The sequence below is a fragment of the Jaculus jaculus genome, chromosome 4, assembly GCF_020740685.1.
Source record: "Jaculus jaculus isolate mJacJac1 chromosome 4, mJacJac1.mat.Y.cur, whole genome shotgun sequence".
Classification (NCBI taxonomy): Eukaryota; Metazoa; Chordata; class Mammalia; order Rodentia; family Dipodidae; genus Jaculus; species Jaculus jaculus.
Genome location: NC_059105.1, coordinates 114,781,158 through 114,800,666, shown reverse-complemented (window position 1 = coordinate 114,800,666; position 19,509 = coordinate 114,781,158). Strand labels below are relative to the sequence as shown.

The following is a 19,509-nucleotide window of genomic DNA, read 5'->3' as shown; positions in this document are numbered from 1 at the left end:
TCCAAACCCTCAACAGTTATGCAGCCATTCCAGATTTCACAAAACTCATGTTTATTTTATGTTTGACCATAACTCTTTGTTACATTTCTGCCTAAAATGTCCTTTGTTCATCAATTTCTAATCCAACTGGCATCTTAACCAAAAACTTCCTCCACCTTCAGAATTCAGTCTTTTCTCATGACATTGTAGCTACCCAATTTATTATCCAGAGACAGAAAACAGCATCTCAATTTATCTGCTCATTCATCTACCAATCTAGGATATAAGCTTTTTTTTCATATGTGTGTGTGTGGTATGCATATGTTATATATATATTCCTTTGGGGTACATATGAACTTGTACACATGTGTGTGGAGCCCATAGGTCCACATTGGGTATATTCCTCAATCATTCTTCACATTATTTATTAAGACCAGGCCTATCACTGAACCCAGACTTCAATAATGCAGCTAGTCTAGGTAGCCAGGTGGACTGGCCAATCTGCCTGTCTTCACTTCCTAGGGCTCACTGGGGTGACCATGTGCCACCATGCCCAGGTCTTCACCTCCTAGGACTCACAGGTGTGTGTGCCACCATGCCTGACATTTACACGGATACCATGGATCCAAACTTAGATCCTCTAATTTGTGCAGCAAGCACTTTACCAACTAAGCCATCTCCCCAGTCCTCTGAGCCTTTCAATGGCATTAAGTATCTTTAATTTTTTTTATTATTATTAGAGATGGAGGGGAAGGGAGAGAGAAAGAATGAGAATGGGCCCATCAGGGCCTCTAGTCACTGCAAATGAACTCCAGACACATGCACCACCTTGTGCATCTGCCTTATGTGGGACCTGGAGAATCAAACTTAGGGGTCCGTGGGCTTTGCAGGCAAGCACCTTAATTGCTAAACCATCTCTCCAGTCCGTGGTACATATCTTATCTTGTAGCCCCAGCACCTAGAACAATGGCTAAAAAAGTAACACTAACAGTAGGGTGACAAAAAGAATGAACAACCATTACCTGAGTCACATACTCTAGTACTGCTCTAAACAAAAAATGGATAGTTAGTTTCCTCTTTATCAGCATGAACAGTAACAATGTATTTTCTAGACCAAAATAACTGAAATTCCAAATTTTTGATAACATCTGGGATGTCAATACAAAATGGACTCATACCTCACAGTCCTGGCACTACCTACACAAGACCTTCATAATAGGAGGAAAAGGTGATGACACCAAAATAAAAGGGAAACTAATTAATAGGGGGAGGGAGGCAAAGTGAAGGCTAAGGATACAGTTCCAAGGTAGAGTGGTTGCCTCACATGCACAAATCCCTCAGTTTGATACACAGCACAGAACAAAGCAATAAACAGATTGATTACAGTTTATCATAAGTAAATAAATAAGGACTAACAAAGAGGTAACTGTGTACTATCGGATCTAGTAAACAAGTAATTGCTCCTTGGAGAAATTAAGGTGGAAACACAAAAGCAAGGAATTACTTGGATACCATCAAATCTACTTTTCACATCTACACTAACTACATGAGTTATATGGGAAGAGAATTCTCCTTAAAAAGATCACAAACTTCAACAGTCCTATACAGAAATGCTTCCAAACCCTACACAGAATTGTTTTTAATTATGCCTTCAATTTTGGAATACTTTACTCTCCAATAGAGCATAAAGCTCATCAGAAAATAATTTTAATGGGAGGAGGAAGGAAAAAGCAAGTGTACAATCACAAAGAGTTTAGTATTTAAAAGCAAGGGCCTAGTGACAGAGGAATGCTCAGCATTGATGCATCTCTGTCACACCTTCCATAGCTCAGGGTCCATTGCAAAAGAAGTGGCAGGAAGAATGTAAGAGCCAAGGAAGGGTAGGACTCCTTACAACGTGCTCCTCCAGACACAAAATGGCCTGGATATCCATGACCTCGCAGTGCCTGACACTGCCTACACAAGAGCATCATAATAAAAGACCATCAAAATAAGAGATGTGCGCTGGTGCATGCCTCCCATCACAGCAGTCAGTAGGCTCAAAAAGATATCAGGGTCCCAAATGCCAGACCAGCTATGGATACACACAAAGACCTTGTTTCAAAAACAACAGGAGGGAGCTGGAGAGACGGCTTAGTGGTTGAGGCACTTGCCTACAAAGTCTAAGGACCCAGGTTCTATACCCCAGTACCCACGTAAGCCAGAGGCACAAGGTGCCTGGAGATGCACATGTGCCTGGAGTTCATGTGCACTGGCTAGAGGCACTAGTGTGCCCATTCTTTTCCTTTCAAATAAATAAATATTTTTTAAAATTAATTAAAATAAATAAATCAATAAAAACAGGAGTAACTGTGACAGTTCCTTTCTGCTTGTCAACTTGACAGGATTTAGAATCAACATGGAAACAATCACCATGGCAATGTTTCTGAGGGTTTTTCTAGATTATATTAGTTGAAGTGGAGGACTGATCCTAACTGCTGGTAGCTTAATCCCAGGGACTGGGTTCCTGTAATTACATAAAACATAATGTAATCATATAAAGAGAAAGCTAGCTTAGCATTCAGCCAATCGCCGTTCTGCTCTCCTTCCTCGCTGTGAACCTGCTTCAAGCTCCTGCCGCTTATGCCCCCCTGCCACGATGGAGTGTAACCTGGAGCTGAAACAATGCTTTTCTTCCTTCATCTGACTTGTTAGTATTTTTCCCAGCTATGAGAAGTTGACAGGACAGTGCTGGTATCTAAAATGAAAATCTTATTTTCTTGCCATTATCTTCATAGACACCAAAACATATACCTAGGGGGTAAAGGACAGAGCTTAGCAGCCAGAGCTCATTCCTAGTATATGCAAGGCTCTGAGTTTGATCCCCAGCACCAAAACAAAAAGAAAATAAACCATTCGTAAATTTTTTTTTAAAACAAATACTAATAATAAATAAAATGAATACCCAGCTGCCAAGATCATTATACTGCTTTAATCATTTCTGTAAATTTTTAATTTTTCTTAAAAAAAAAAAAAAGAGGTACTAGGGGCTAGAGAGATAACTTAGCAGTTAAGATTCTTGCCTGCCAAGCCTAACCACCCAAGTTTGATTCCCCAGTACCCACATCGAGCCAGATGCACAAAACAGCACATTACATCTGGAGTTCATTTTCAGGGGCTAAAGGGTCTGGCATGCTCATTCATAGTGTGTGTGTGTGTGTGTGTGTGTGTGTGTGTCTCTTTCTCTCTCCCTCTGTCCTTTCCTGCCTCCCTCCCTCGCTTTTCTCTTTTTACAAATAAATTAAGAAATTTAAATTTCTTAAAAAGGAGGTATTAGGGCTGGAGAGATGGCTTAGAGGTTAAGGCGCTTGCCTGCAAAGCCAAAGGACCTGGGTTCAATTCCCCAAGACCCACATTAGCAAGATGCGCAAGGGGCACACACAACTGGAGTTTGTTTGCAATGGCTGGAGGCCCTAGTGTACCCATTCTCTCTCTCTCTCTCTCGCTCGCTCGCTCGCTCTCTCAACTCTCTCAAATAAATAAATAAATAATTTTCTTTAAAGGAGGTATTGAGGCTGGGGAGATGGCTCAGCAGATAAAGGTGCTTGCTAGCAAAGCTGACAGCCTGTGTTTGATTCCCTAGTATCCATGTGAAGCCAGATGCACAAGCAGGACAAACATCTGGAGTGGCAGGTGTTGTAGTGGAAGGATGCCCCAGTGTGTCAATATACATTCTCTCACTTTCTCTCCATCTGTCTTTCAAATAAATAAATAAAAATATTTTTAAAGAGGTATTAATACAAAGCAAAAATCCAAATGAACTTACCTGTTGAACAGGACTATCCACTGTAAATGCTTTATAAACTGCCAATGCCTGGCTTTTACTTCCTTTGCTCCAAATCACCATATTCCCAGCCACATAGAGTTCCTCATCATAATCCACATCTCCTCCAATCTCACTTACACCTTTCCGTAACTGCCAGCTTTCCTTAAAAAATTAACACAGATAAAACATCCTCAGATCTGCTTGCAGAGCTAGACTCAATCTAAGTTCAACTCCTCAGGGGATTGGTAAACTGGTAAACAAAGTAGAACATGGCGGGGTGGGGAGGTGGTTCTTATATCTTACAGTATTTTCAGAAACAAGAATCTACTCAACAATTCTCTATTGAAAATGTTGTATATAGCCAGGTGTGGTGGCACACGCCTTTAATCACAGCACTTGGGAGGCAGACGTTGGAGGATCATGGTGAGTTCGAGGCCACCCTGAGACTACATAGTAAATTCCAGGTCAGCCTGGGCTAAAGTGAAACCCTACCTTGAAATTCCCACCGCCAAAGCAATAAATAGGCCTGAAGAGATGACTTGGTGGTTAAGGCGCTTGTCTGTGGAGCCAAAGGACCCAGGTTCAATTCCCCAGTACCCACATAAGCCAGATGTACATGGTAATGTATAAGTCTAGAGTTTATTTGCAGTAGCTGGAGGACCTGGAACACCCATTCTTGCTCTCTTTCTCTTTCTCCCTCCCCCTCCCTCCCTCCCTCTCTCTCATGCCTTTCTCTTTCTTATAAATAAATAAATAAACAAAAAGTTTTTAAAAAATTATAAAAGTACAAGTCATATAATATGCCTAAATAAACAGCTAAGGCATTCTAATACAATAGTCATTATCTTTTGGATTCTAATTTTCAAATCTTACTTCTAACTCAAAATGCATTGTACAACACATTTTCTCAGATTCATTTAGGTGGTTTTATTTATTCATTTTAAATGTGTTATTTTTATTTACTTATTTGAGAGAGTCAGACAAAGACAGAGAGAGAGAGAAGCAGACAGAGAGACAGTAAATGGACACACCAGGGCCTCCAGCCACTGCAAACAAACTCCAGATGCATGTGCCACCTTATGCATCTGGCTTACATGGGTCCTGGGGAATTGAACCAGGATTCTTAGGCTTTCAGGCAAGCGCCTTAAGCAGTAAGCCATCTCTCCCACCCCCAATTGGGCAATTTTAAATAAAAAGGTAGATTATGATTTTATGTTTCAATAATATAATGGGAATCTTAATAGAACCTTTTGTTTCTCGTGGATAGTAACTTCCTGAAGGGATCCAACCAAGCCGGCTGCTCCATCAGAAGACCATAATTCAGAGGCTGGCTGCAGCTGGCGAAGCTGAAGGTTCAAAGCATTAGGGTGGTGCTTGCAGTGGTCTCGACCAAAAGGAACAAATTCCTGCAAATCCCCGGCTGCAATCATCGTTGCCCTTTCTTCAAAGAAGTTCGACATGGGTTCCAAATATCAACATTATTTCTGTATGAATTCAAACACACTCTGGTTAGCCTCTATTAAAGTTGTGCATGTAAAAATAAGTAAAACAAGACTGGAGAGATGGATTTGCACATGAGGCACTTGCCTGTGAAGCCCACAGAACCAGGTTCCTCAGTACACATGTAAGCAAAATGCACAAGGTGGCACGTGCATCTGGAGTTTGTTTACAATGGAGACCCTGGCACACCCATTCTATCTGCCTATCTATATCTCTCAAGTACATAAAAAAAAAAAAAAAAAAAAGGCTAGGGCTAGAGAGGTGGCTTAGCAGTTAATGGGCTTGCCTGCAAAGTCTAAGGACTCATGTTCGACTCTTCAGATCCCATATAAGCCAGATGCACATGCTGACACAAGTACAAAAGGTTACACACACGCACAAGGTGGCCATGCATCTGGAGTGACTGGAAGCAGTAGCTCGCCAATCTGTTTCTCTCTTGCTCACTCTTGCATAAAGAAGAAAAAAAAAAAAAAAGACACCACATTTAATCCCAGCACTCAAGGAGGCAGAAGGCCAGTTTGGGACTACATAGTGAGTTCCAAGTCAGCCTGGGATAAAGTGAGACCCTGACCTCAAGAAAACAAAAATAAAAAACAAAACTGCATGTAGAGGCTCATGCCGATTCTCCTAGCACTCAGAAGGCTGAAGTAGGTTGAACCCTGAGTTCAAGGGCAGCCTCGTCTACAGTTTCAAGTCAGGCTTGGCTAGAGTGAAACACTGTCTTGAAAAAAAAAAAAATTAGTTGTGTATAGTGATGCACACCTTTAATCCCAGCACTTGGGAGGCAAAGGCACGAAGATCACTGAGTTCAAGGCCACCCTGAGACTACATAGTGAATTCCAGGTCAGGCTGGGCTACTGTGAAACCCTACCTCCAAAAAAACAAAATAAATAAATAAACAAACATATTTTTTTAATGATGGCTCATACTTTTAATTCCAGTACTCAGGAGGCAGAGGTAGAAGGGTTGCTGTGAGTTTCAGGCCAGCCTGGGACTACCCAGTGAACTCAGCCTCGGCTAGAGTGAAAAGAAATAAATAAATAAAACAAAACAACAACAACAAAAAACCTAGTTTATTACTACAGCAAGGTGGATGAGTTGTGATGAAAATGTGACACTTCACCTCACAAACATTTGTACATATGATAAAATGGTGATGGCTAAAATTTTAACATTGTGTAACATGGCATATAAAGTAGGTATCAGTTCCTCTCAGAAGACACCTGCCCAAAAACAAAAACCCAGATTTTATAGGATCTCACGGAAGTTACGATCCTCAAGTTTATCAACAGTAATATGTAGCCCTCATTGTAAAAAAGCTGAATTTGCCTTAGCTCTCTCATGAGGTGTTTCTGAAATGAGTTTTCTTTCGTGCACACACACCTCCGTGGTTTCTATGCAATTTCTGTAGCTGTAAAGTTACTTTATTGTGAATTAAAATTCTATTCCTGAGATAATGTCAAAGAAGGAACAAGTTTCTTTTCTACCTGGTACAATCAGAATTGAGAACACCCGAACTTGAGACATAACTGTCATAAAATCTAATATAAATAAAAAATTTACTGTCCTTTCCATATCCATGCAACAAGCTAACTCACATGGAAGAATATGCGACTATCCAACTCAGCTGTGCAATTTTGTAATGTCACAAACTGAGAGAAAACTAGGTTAACCATAGCACTGTTTTTACTTACTGCACGGTGCCTTTTTGCACCGAAGCAATACATTCATACTTTCACTGTTCCGCACACTGTCACACTATCATCAAAGGCATAAATACGAAACTCTACCCATGAATGTACCGAGCTGATACAATGAAACAGGATCATTAGGAGCATCAATTACCCTGCCAAAAAGAGGAACCCCAAATGCCTACAGAGGGGGCCTGGCGCTGGGCCTCAGCAAGGCCGGCGGGGCGCGCGCGGGCACCGGGAAGCCGAGCCGCAGCCCCGCGGCCCGCGCGCAGGCCGCCCCGCGCCCGCTCGGGGACCGGCGGTACCGACGTGGGAGGCGCGACCAGCCGGCCGCACGTGGGAGCCGTCCCGGCTCAGGCGCTGCGCGCAAGGCGGCTCCCCGGGGGCCCGAGGGCGGCGGCAGCTCGGGCACGGGCACTCGTCGGCCGGCCGCCACGGCTTCTCATCCCCTCGCCCTCCCTGTATCCGAGGACGCGCGCGCGGCGGCGGCGGAGCTGGGGCCGGGGCCGGCGAGCTGTTCAAGCGCACGCGTCCATCTTGGCGTCCCGTCCTGCCTCGCGCGGGCGGCGGGCGGGGCACGGCGGGGACGTGGCGTCTCGGGGCCCAGGCGCCTGCGTCGGCTGCGCAGAGCCCGCGGGCGCACTCCCGCCTGGGCGACGGCCCCGACGGCGCGCCCGCCCCGCGCCGCCCGCGCTCCTCAGCCGCCGCCCGCGAGCCCTCCTCACCGCCGGAGGAGGCGCGGGCCGGCCGGGTCCCCGCGCGCCCCCGGCCCGGCCCGACCCCCATCCACCCCTGTCTGCGGAGTCTGTGGCCCGTTACGCCGCACGTGACGCCAAGAATGTTTGTTTGTTTTCCCCCCTTTTTGAGGTACTGGAGAGCAAACCCAGCATCTGAAAAAACTGGGCGGACTCTCAGCCACATGTCCAGCCAAGAACATTTTCCTGAGCTCTCTTAGTTGTGTCTTATCTCTGGTTTAAAAAACTGACAAGCCTCCAGTTGTCTAGAGAATAAAATCTCAGTTTTGCCAGAACTGTCCGATTGGCTGGAACTGTATGCGTTTAGGACAACTGTCTGTTCTTTTCTAAAAAACAGAATCGTTTCACTTATTTATTTGAGAGAGAGGCAGAGAGAATGGGCACCCCATGGCCACCAGCCACTGCAAATGAACTCCAGATTCATGTACCACCTTTTGCATATACCTTACATGGGTACTGGGGAATCGAACCTGGGTCCTTTGGCTTTGTAGGTAAGTGATTTAACTGCTAGGCCTTCTCTCCAGCCTACAATTGGCCATTCTTATTCCTCACATCTTTCAGAGGCCTTGATATTTTGGTCCATTCTCCATCTACTTACAGTGTCGTCCTGCAGGCCATATATGAAATGTTCCTTGTCACAAGGCTGCACTCCAACAGGAAGCAGTGTCTGAACTTTCTGAGTAGACTACTCATCATTCACCTCAAATCAAACATTCCAAGAGGATACACAGGAGTCAAACCAGCAACCGTGTCCCCCATGATCTGCTCTCTGTATATTCCTTCCCACATCCCCCACCATCCCGCAAAGATCCTTTCCAACCCAACTAGGACTTTCTGAAAGAAACCGCAGCGGGGCCGAGACCTCTCGCCCCACCTCAGCCACCACAGAGCTCTGGCTGGCCTGTGAACCCCACTTGCCACAGAAGACAAAGCCCTCCGCCCGCTCCCGGGCTGGCCATGCAGGCGGCTGAAGCGTGGCCTCCTCCTTTCTGAGACAAGGCTCCTGAGAGCAGCTTAGGGCAGGACGGGTTTCTCGCCGGCTCCGGTTTGCAGGGAAGCGTCACCGACAGCGCAGCACAGGCAGGAAGCTGCCCCACACCTGGGTGGAAGCCGAGGAAGGACGGGCTTGGAGCTGGGCTCGCAGTCCTCGGGGTCTGCCGGGTCACAGGCCTCCGCCAGCGGGGCTCCTCCACCCGAACTGCCACAGCTGAGGGCTGGGTGTCAGGCTCATTCACAAACACGCGACACCTAGGGAGACACTTTGCACTCAGATTAGCACGGGTCAATGTCGGACTCCATGGGACTCTGTCGTCTACCACTGCCAGACTTGGATAAAATATTCCCCTGGGGATGGGAACTTGCTTCTGAGAAGACCATATTTAGAAACTCAAGCCGGGTGTGGTGGCGCATGCCTTTAATCCCAGCACTCGGGAGGCAGAGGTAGGAGGATCACAGTGAGTTCGAGGCCACCCTGAGACTACATAGTGAATTCCAGGTCAGCCTCAGCTAGAGTGAGACCCTACCTCGAAAAAAAAAAAAAAAAAAAAAAAAAAAAAAAGAAAGAAAGAAAGAAACTCAAAAGGGCAGGGAATATTGATCAATGGGAACAACGCAGGGAAGAACCGGACCTTACATTCTTTTCTCCTTTTCCCATGGACTTGTCTAGGTCACTTGTGTCTACATAGCCTGTCAGATGTCCTTTGCTTGGCAGAGTGGTCACCAGTCAAAAAACAGTTACTCGGCTGGAGAGATGGCTTAGTAGTTAAGGCATTTGCCTGCAAAGCCTAAGGACCCAGGTTAGATTTCCCAGTACCCACATAAGCCAGATACACATGATGGTGCAGGTGTCTGGAGTTCCTTGGCAGTGGCTGGAGGCCCTGGCATGCCCATTCTTTCTCTGTCTGCTTCTTTCTCTATTAAATAAGTAAATAAATAAAATATTTAAAAACAGCAATTCACTTAGCCAAGGGTATGACATCTCACATATTTGGGAGACTAAGTTTTAGGCCAGCCTGGGACTATAAAGTGAGTTCCAGATCAGCCTGGGCTACACTGAGACCCAACCCTGCTTCAAAAACAAAACAAACACACACACAAAAAGCAGTCTTCTCCATTTCCACCGGCTGATCGTGAAGCCGCAGCCTGTGCCGTATTTGTCATGTCCTCCTTCCTGCCATAGCTCCTCTTCCTTCATTCTCTCTGTCTGGGGCTAAGCAGCAGCACACTTTGCCCTTACTTCCACCCCAACTTGTAGGGAACCTGTGAAGCCCAGGACACACCACCTAACGGTCCACGGTGGGAGTAGAGTCCCTGCAAAGCTTGTGTCAGCCTCATTCCTGGGCACTCCTCCTCTGCTCAGGAAGTCTCTCAGATGAGGTTGTGCCCTTAGCCTGAGAGCCGCCCTCCACCATTGCCAAGCAGCTCACCCCTCAGGCACGGGGCACTGCTGCGTTCCCCACAGAGCCACAGCCAGGCCCCGTCCTGAGAAACGTCCCTGTCATCAACAGTTTGCTGAGAGCACACGGTGGCCGGGAGGGTCCTCAGTCGCTAGAGGGCTTGCCACGCAAACCAGGCGTGGCAGCTCACGGCTGTCATCACTGTCAGCACTGAGGGGGTAGAGGCAGGAGGATCGGAAGATCGAGGTCATCTTTGGTTACATAGTGGGTCACGACTACCCTGGGGTACATGAGACCCTGTCTCAAATAAAATTAAATAACAAATTGTACACAAACTTTAAAACATAATTGTGCATGTGTGTGGTATGTGCACACATGGGTGGAGGCCAAGAGAAAATGTGAGGCGTCCCTCCTCCATTGCCCTCGCAGTTTCCTTCTTGCCGCACGAAGCACCTGACAAGAAGTGGCTCGTGGGAGGAGAGTTGTTTGCTTTGTTACAGACTCCATGATGGTGGCAGGGAAAAGGATGGCATGAGCAGACACTGGACGTCACCTCTGTCACAGCAGGTGAGATACCACAGCATGAGAATGAGCCCGACAGTGGCGAGGGGAAGCTGGCTATAACACCCATAAGCTGCCTCCAATACCACCTCCTCCAGCAAGGTTCCACTTCCCAAGCTGCCACCAGTTAGGGTCCTAGCATTCAGAACACATAAGTCGATGGGGGACATCTAATTCAAGCCACCATAATTGCTCATCCACGTACTTCCTTCAGCCTGGGGCACGGATTCTGGAGGTTGACACTTTGAGAAGCCTGGGTGAGTCTCTGGTCTGTCTGCCCCATAGGACTGGAGGTCCCTGTGTGTGTGGCCACACCCCTGTGCTGCAGAATCAAACTGGTGGTCTCAGACCCCCATGCTTGCTTGGGAAGTGTTCTTACCTATGAGTCATCTCTCCAACCCCTTAAGATAAGTTTTTAAAAAGAATTTAAGGGAGTTGATGGAGGGTAGGAGAGGGTGGGAAGAAGGTTAATTAAAAATAGGATTTGGAGCCAGGTATGGTGGAGCATGCCTTTAATCCCAGCACTCAGGAGGCAGAGACAGGAGCATCACTGAGAGTTGGAGGCCACCCTGAGACTACGTAGTGAATTCCAGGTCAGCCTAAGTTAAGTGAGACCCTACCTCAAAAAATAAATGGGATTTGGGCTGGAGGTCAAGGTATTTGCCTGTGAAACCTAAGGACCCAGGTTCAATTCCCCAATACTCACCTAAGCCAGATTCACAAGGTGGCACATATGTCTGGAGTTTGTTTACAGTGGCTGGAGGCCCTGGTGCTCCCATTCTCTGTCTCTGTCTCTGTCTCTCTCTTTCCCTCAATCTCTCTATCTGCCTCTTCCCCTTTCTCTCTCTCAAATAAATAAATAAAATATTCAAAAATTTTTAAGATTTATAAATAAACCATATGGGAACCTACTTCTTCACTACCTAATAATATACATATTTAAAAGAGAGAGAGAAAGCCAGGTGTAGTGGTGCACACCTTTAATCCCAGCACTCGGGAGGCAGAGGTAGGAGTACTGCTGTGAGTTCAAGGGTCCCCTGAGGCTCCATAGTGAATTCAGGTCAGCCTGGGCTAGAGTGAGACCCTACCTCAAAAAGAGAGAGAATGAGAGAGAGTGTGTGTGTTTGGGCAGAACTGTCCTGTGGAGATGGATGATGTTGTGCCCAGAAGCCATATGTTGTTACTAGAAAAATTTCAGGGCTGGAGAGATGGCTTAGATGAGCCAGATGCACAAGGTGGCACATGTATCTGGAGTTTGTTTGCAGTGGCTGGAGTCCCTAGCATGCCCATTCTCATTCCCATTCTCTTTCTCTCTCTCCCTGCCTCTTAAAAAAAATAAATTTTTTTTTCAGTGCCAGCTGTGGGATACCTCCTAGTGAGTTGTTGGCCAGGGAGTTTCCTAATGTCCCCCTCGCCCCCCGCCAAATTATAGGCTATTGCCAAGGCTCTTAGTTGCTCACCAGAACTAGATAGTAAGATCCTAATGCTGAAGACTTTCCATGTTTGGGCTGAAGGATATCAGAAATCAAGCTGGAGCTGAGCTGGAAGCCTCCTCCCTTTTGACTAGCTCTTGGGATGCTGGAAAGAGCTATGCAGCTTGCTGGAGGAGGAAAGTCATGAACGGGCTTAATCAGTAATAGCCCCTGCATGTTTTACAGCTGGGCAGCCAGGCCAAATGTACTAACTGGTGCAATGGTAGCTTGTCTGTTATAGACAACTGCTCTTTGATTGGACTTGAGACCCACTCTATAGGAAGGAATTTCTGCCTGCTACTGAAAACCTAATGAAAACACCTACAGGCTTGAGAGGTCATAAGCCTAGGGAGGGAACTACAACTGTTACGTGGCTAAGTGGATATTTTATGCCCACCAAATAGCCCTCTAAATATTTATGCTTAGTCCCATATATTATTGCTACTCTCACTTTCGGTTGGAGAAGCTTCTGTTTTCGGATCGTGGTGACCATTGGGATGACTCAAAATTCACCGAAGTGCTGAGAAATGATGGTGGAATGTTCAGCGCTAAATGAAACATCCCTGGCACATCTTCCAAGACTCAGGGACCACTGCAGAAGTGGTGGTGGCAACAATGTGAGTAAGGACCAAAGGAAAGGGAGGACTTTACAATGCTGTCTTCCAGCCTCAAAGTGGCCTTCATCGTCATGTTCTCACAGTGGCTGACACTAACTACCTCCACAAGATGCGATGACACAAAAAACGATGACATCATGTTGGTCATGGTGGCACACACCTTTAATTTCAGCACTCGAGAGCAGAGGTAGGAGGATTGTCACAAGTTTGAGGCCACCCTGAGACTATATAGTAAATTCCAGGTCAGCCTGATATGGAGAAAGATCATACCTTGAAAAAAAAAAAACATCAAAATAGGAGACTAGTTGGAAAGAAGGGATTCAGTGGACAGAAAGTAGTGGGGAAACAAAGATGGTCAGAGGAGATTATGATCATGGCATATTGTGTATTGTTAGCATTTATGGAATTTGTTAATAAGTTTTAAAATTTAGTCATGTGTTTGAGAGAGAGAGAAAATGAGAGTGTGGGAGCATGCCAGAGCCTTTTGCTGCTGCAAACAAACTTCAGACTTGCCACTTTGTATATCTGGCTTTTTGTGGGTCCTAGGGAGTTGAACCCAGGCCAACAGGTTTTTGCAAGCAAGTGCCTTTAACCAATGGACTCTCTCCCCAGTCTCCCAAAATGAATTTTTTAACAGGAAATACATCTTTCTGCTCCTGCCAACACAAACACTGCCCATAGGCATCTAAACCACAGATTCAGGAGTTTCTGAGGACAGGGAGCTCTAGTTATCACCACCATCCTCACAATGCTGTCTGCTGTCATTTGAGCACATACTTGGCTCAGAACACAAAAAACATCAAGTCACTGGATGCCTACTATAGTACACATGTAAATATGAATTTCCTTAAGAGCTCCAGACATTGCATTTTAGATACAGACATATAACAGTGATTGAAAATACATCTATCTCGGAGACTGGGTGTGGTGGCAGATGCCTTTAATCCCAGCACTCAGGAGGCAGAGTTAGGAGGATTGACGTGAGTTCGAGGCCACCCTGAGACTTCATAGTTAATTCCAGGTCAGCCTGAGCCAGAGTGAGACCCTACCTCGAAAAACAAAAAAAAATATATATCTCTTGATTCTATGCCAGCCCCAATAAATGACACGACTGCCCATGTATTATTGGTATGCAAAAAAATATTAACTAAAATCACTCTTATTTATTCCTTTTTATCAATCTGACAAAATATACATGTCTTTGTATTCATAACTTTCTGCATGACAACATTTCTTCAAAATTCAAAGTAATGAATATCTATTGTGTCATAGTTTCTGTGTACCAGAAGACAAAGTAGGGCTTACATAGGCCCATTGCTTTTTCCCTTACAAGGCTGAGCTCAGTGTCATTGATTAGGGTTGTGGTCTCAAATGATGCTCTTCCAGGCAAAACTTCTGCTTCTGATTTCACTCAGAATTTGATTTCTTCTGATTATAAAACTAAGGACTTCAATATTTTTTCTGCCTCTCAAACAGAGGCTACCACCAACAATTAGAGGCCACTGCTTTGGGTTTTTCGGCACCACTAAAACACTTAAGCCAAAAAGGCAATAGACAGTCTGATAAGAAATAGTCACAGGCACTTGCTTGCAAAGTTTGAAGGCCTGGGTTCAACTCCCCTATGCCCATATAAAGCTAGATGCACAAAGTGGTGCATGTGTCTGGAGTTTGGGGAAAGAGGACCTGGCATGTTCATACTCATTTTCTCTTTCTCTCAAATACCCATGATATATCCATTAAGAAAAAAAATTTGGTTTTTTTGTTTTTTTGAGGTAGGGTTTCACTCTAGCCCATGCTCAGGCTGGCCTCAAACTTGTAGCGATCCTCCTACCTCTGCCTCCCAAGTGCTGGGATTAATGGTGTGTATCACCACACCTGGCCATAAAATTTTTTTGAAGGAAAGAAACAGGGCTGGAGAGATGAATTACCAGTTAAGGCTCTTGCCTGTGTAGCCTAAGGACACTGGTTCTATTCCCCAGTGCCCACAAAAGCCAAATGCACAAGGTGGCGTATGTATCTGGAGTTGATTTGCAGTGGCTAGAGGCCCTGGTGCAACCATTCTCTCTCTCTCTCCTTCTCTTTTTTCCTCTCCCTCTCTCAAATAAATAAATAATTAAATATATATATTTTTTAAAAGAAAAACTAGGACTGGGGAGATTGCTTAATGGTTAAAGTGCTTGCCTGCAGAGCCTAAGGATGGATCTGGATCCAGGTTCAATTCCCCATTACTGACAAAAGCCAGATGCACAAAGTGGTACATGCATCTAGAATTTGTTTACAGTGGCTAGAGGCCCTGGAAGACCCATTCTCTCTCTATTCGCCTCTTTATCTTTCTGTCTCAAGTAAATAAAACGGGCTGGAGAGATTGCTTAGTGGTTAAGCTGCTTACCTGCGAATCCTAAGGACCTATGTTTGATGCTCCAGATCCCACATAAGCCAGATGCACAAAGGTGAGGCAAGTGCAAGGTCACACATGCCTACTAGGTGTGCAAACGTCTGGAGTTTGATTTCAGTGACTGAAACCCTGGCGTGCCAATTATCTCCCTCCTCTCTCCTTCTCTCTCTCTTTCTCTCTATGTGTCGTGCTTTCTCTAAAATAAAAATAAATAAATAAAATATTTTTTAAAAACCCTGAAACTGTACTGGAGAGATGACTCACCTGTTAAAGGCATTTACTTGCAAAGCCTGATGGCTGGGTTCAGTTCCCCAAAGTCCACATAAACACAAATGTGAAAAATGACACATATATCTGAAGTTCAATTGCAGTAACATGAGGCCATGGATGCTTATTCTTCCCTCTCTCTCTCTGTCTCTTTCTCTCAAATAAGTAAATAAATAAATACCCAAAAAAGAAGAAGCTGGGCATAGTGGCACATGCCTTTAATCTTGGCACTTAGGAGGCAGAGGTAGGAGGATCGCTGTGAGTTCAAGGCCACCCTGAGACTCGGTAGTGAATTCCAGGGTCAGCCTGGGCTGGAATGAAACCCTACCTCAAAAAACCAAAAAAAGGAAAGAAAAGAAAAGAAATATTCTTACATATTATAATCACAAAAGTGACAGACATGCCAAACCTTGTCAGAATTAGAAGCAAGTCACACTGAAGGAACCATTAGGGGTTAGTTCTACTATCTGTATAAGTAAATTTAAGATTTGAATGACTAATTTTAATTAAGAGAGTGACATAAAAGCCAGACTCTTCATCTGTCCACATGTTTGCAGCTGCCTCCCTGTGAGGGGCTTCCTCCCAAGCCTTCACAGGGCCAACCACATTTTGTCTCTTACTTCTTAATGATCTGAGTCTAGAAACTATACGGGACTTCTACAGTACAATTTATTATTTTCTTTTTGGTATTGAAAAACTATGGCTTCCAACCAAAACTACTCTACCCAGTAAGTGTATCCCTCATAATAGATGGTGAAAGAAAAACTTTCCATGAAAAAAGTCAACTCTATTATTGTATGAACACCAAGTCAAACCTACAGAGACTACTTGAGAGAATACTCCACACAGAACAGTCAAACAACCAATCTCAAGAGCCAACAAGATCACAATAACCAAAATAGACCAGGCTTAAAATAGTATAAAACACAGGAAAGCACCAAACCTCATAAAACACCTCATCATGGCAGGGATTAATTCAAACCTCACAGTAATAACCTTAAATATTAATGGTCTTAACTCACCCATCAAAAGACACAGGTTATCAGGACGGATCAAAAAATGGGAACCTTGTATCTGCTGTCTTCAAGAAACCCACCTCAAGCTGGGCATGGTGGTGTGTAACAGACAGCTTCAGGTTCACTGAGATGAACTTTCGGACCAGGCACAGTAATGGAGGAAGGGATTTATTGAAGCTTACAGATCCAGGGGAAGTTCCATAATAGTAGAAGAAGCTGGCCTGCCTTCACAGGCCCAAGCAGACAGAGAGAAGCACAAGCCTAAAGGTCAAAAGCCACAGCACACTTCAGGAACTCTAGCTAGGCACACTTTGCATATCTTTAGATTGAAATCTGAAACCTACCACCACACCTTAAAATCACCCAGTGACATTGCCTCCACCAGGTGGCTACAGATGCAAACTACAAACAAACAACTGAATATATTGGGGGCCATCTATTCTATTCAAACCACCACATGGTGCATGCCTTTAATCCCAGCACATGGGAGGCAGAGGTAGGAGAATTGCCATGAGTTTTTGCTACATAGTGAGTTCCAGGTCAACCTGGGCCAGAGTGAGACCCTACCTTGAAAAACCAAAATAAATAAATAAATAAATAAAAAGAAAGAAAGAAATGAAGTGAAAAAGAAACCCACCTCATCACTAAAGATGACACCTCCTCAGGGTGAAAGATTGGAAAATGATATTCCAAGCAAGTGGAAATAAAAAGCAAGCAAGTGCCGGGCGTGGTGGCGCACACCTTTAATCCCAGCACTCGGGAGGCAGAGGTAGGAGCATCACCATGAGTTCAAGGCCACCCTGAGACTACAGAGTTAATTCCAGGTCAGCCTGAACCAGAGTGAGACCCTACCTCGAAAAAAAAAAAAAAGCAAGCAAGTGTTGCTATATTAATATCTGATAAAATAGACTTTAAACCAAAAGTAATCAAAAAGAACAAAAAAGGCCACTTTTTACTCATCAAGGGAATGATCCAACATGAGAACATCACAATCATAAGTATACATACACCAAACAGAGGTGCACCACAGTTTATAAAACAAAATCTACTCGACAATAAAACAGAAATAAACATCAACACCATCATAGTCAGAGACTTCAATATTCCACTATCATCAATAGACAGATCATCCAAGCAGAAAATCAACAAGAAAATAATAGAGTTCAACAACATCATAGATCTACTAGACCTAACATCTACAAAACTTTCCACCCCAACTCTACAGAATACACATTCCTCTCAGTAGCACATGGAACCTTCTCCAAAATTATTGGGCCATAAAGCATGCCTTCATAAAGTCAGGAAAATTGAAGAAACTTCTTGCACCATGCCAGATCACAATGCTTTAAAGTTGAAATTAATAATAAGAGACACATCAAGAACCCACCAGCTTCTAGAGACTAAATAACACACTTTTAAACAATAAATGGGTTGTGGAATAATCAAAAAAGAAACTGTAAAATTCATAGAGTTGAATGATAATGTAAACACAACCTACCAAAACTTATGGAACACAATGAAGGCAGTCCTAAGGGGAAAATTCATACCCCAAATGCTGTCATTACAAAGTCAGAAAGATCCCAAATCAGTAACCTGACTATCCATCTAAAGGCACTGGAAAAACAAAAAGAATCCAATCCAAAGAGCTCTACATGGAAAGAAATCATCAAGAATAGAGAAGAAATTAATGAATTGGAAACAAAGGAAACAATGCAAAAAATTGATGAAACGAAGAGCTGGTTCTTTGAAAAAATAAATAAAATTGCCGGGCGTGGTGGTGCACGCCTTTAATCCCAGCACTTGGGAGGCAGAGGTAGGAGGATCGCCGTGAGTTCAAGGCCACCCTGAGACTCCATAGTGAATTCCAGGTCAGCCTGGGCTAGAATGAGACCCTACCTCAAAAAACCAAAAAATAAATAAATAAATAAAATTGACAGACCCATGGCCAAATTGATAAGAAAAAAAAAAGATAGAAGTCTCAAATTAACAAAATCAGAAATGAAAAAGGAGAGATCACAATAGACATCAATGAAAATGGAAGAATCATCATGGCATACTTCCAAAACCTCTACTCCACAAAATTAAATACTCTGGAAGAAATGGATGAATTCCTAAACACATACCACCTACCAAAACTAAACTCATAGCAGATTAATCTCCCAAACAAACCTATCACATCCATGGAGATTGAAAAGATAATTAAAAACCTCCCCAAAAAGAAAAGTCCAGGACCAGATGGATTCTCAGCTGAATTCTACCAAACCTTCGTTGAAGAACTGAAACCATTTTTTCTCAAACTGATCTGGGAATCCTCCCTGATTCTTTTTATGAAGTTAGCATCACCCTAATACCAAAACCAGACACATATGGAACAAGGATAGAAAACTATAGGCCTATATCCCTAATGAACTCAGATGCAAAGATCCTGAACAAAATCCTTGCAAACCAAATTCAACAACACATCAAAAGCATTATACACCTTAATCAAGTAGACTTCATTTCAGGGATGCAGGGGTGGTTTAACATACAGAAATCAGTCAATGTAATATGCCACATAAGTAAACTGAACCATACAAACTATAGGATCATCTTAATTGATGCAGAGAAGGCCTTTGACAAAACACACCACCACTTTGTAATCAAAACATTGGAAAGAATAGGTATGGAGGGTTTATATCTCAACACAATAAAGACTATATATAAAGCTCCTAAAGCCCAAATAATACTTAGTGGGGAAAAACTCAAGGAGTTCCCACTGAGATCAGGAACAAGACACCACTGCTCTTCAACATAGTACTAGGAGTACTAGCCCAAACAATAAGACAGGAGAAAGAAATAAAAAGGATTCAAATTGGAAAGGAAGAAGTCAACTTAGCCCTATTTGCAGATGACATGATCCTATATATAAATGACCCAAAAGTCTCCATCCCAAAACTTCTAAAAGTGATACATACCTTTAGCAAAGTGGCAGGATACAAAATCAATGCACAAAATCAGTAGCTTTTCTATATGAAAAGGACAAATATACAGAGAAAGAAATCAGTGAGGCTGT

At 43.9% G+C, this 19,509-nt stretch overlaps 1 protein-coding gene across 2 annotated transcripts in view; it reads right to left on the bottom strand.

Annotated features, from left to right (window-relative positions):
• The window catches only part of Anapc1 (anaphase promoting complex subunit 1), a 96,494-nt gene extending 89,259 nt beyond the window's left edge, over positions 1–7,235 (bottom strand). Inside the window, exons 1-3 of one of the 2 annotated variants that reach the window (XM_045146906.1) lie at positions 7,130–7,235; positions 5,032–5,268; positions 3,785–3,946 (exon numbers count right to left, since the gene is read on the bottom strand). In XM_045146906.1, the coding sequence (XP_045002841.1) occupies positions 3,785–3,946; positions 5,032–5,244 (375 nt within the window). In that variant the 5' untranslated portion in view covers positions 5,245–5,268; positions 7,130–7,235. Of the gene's footprint in view, positions 1–3,784; positions 3,947–5,031; positions 5,269–7,129 lie in introns of those variants that run through there. The other variant, XM_045146907.1, reaches the window with a different exon arrangement.
• Between the last annotated feature and the right edge of the window lie 12,274 nt (positions 7,236–19,509).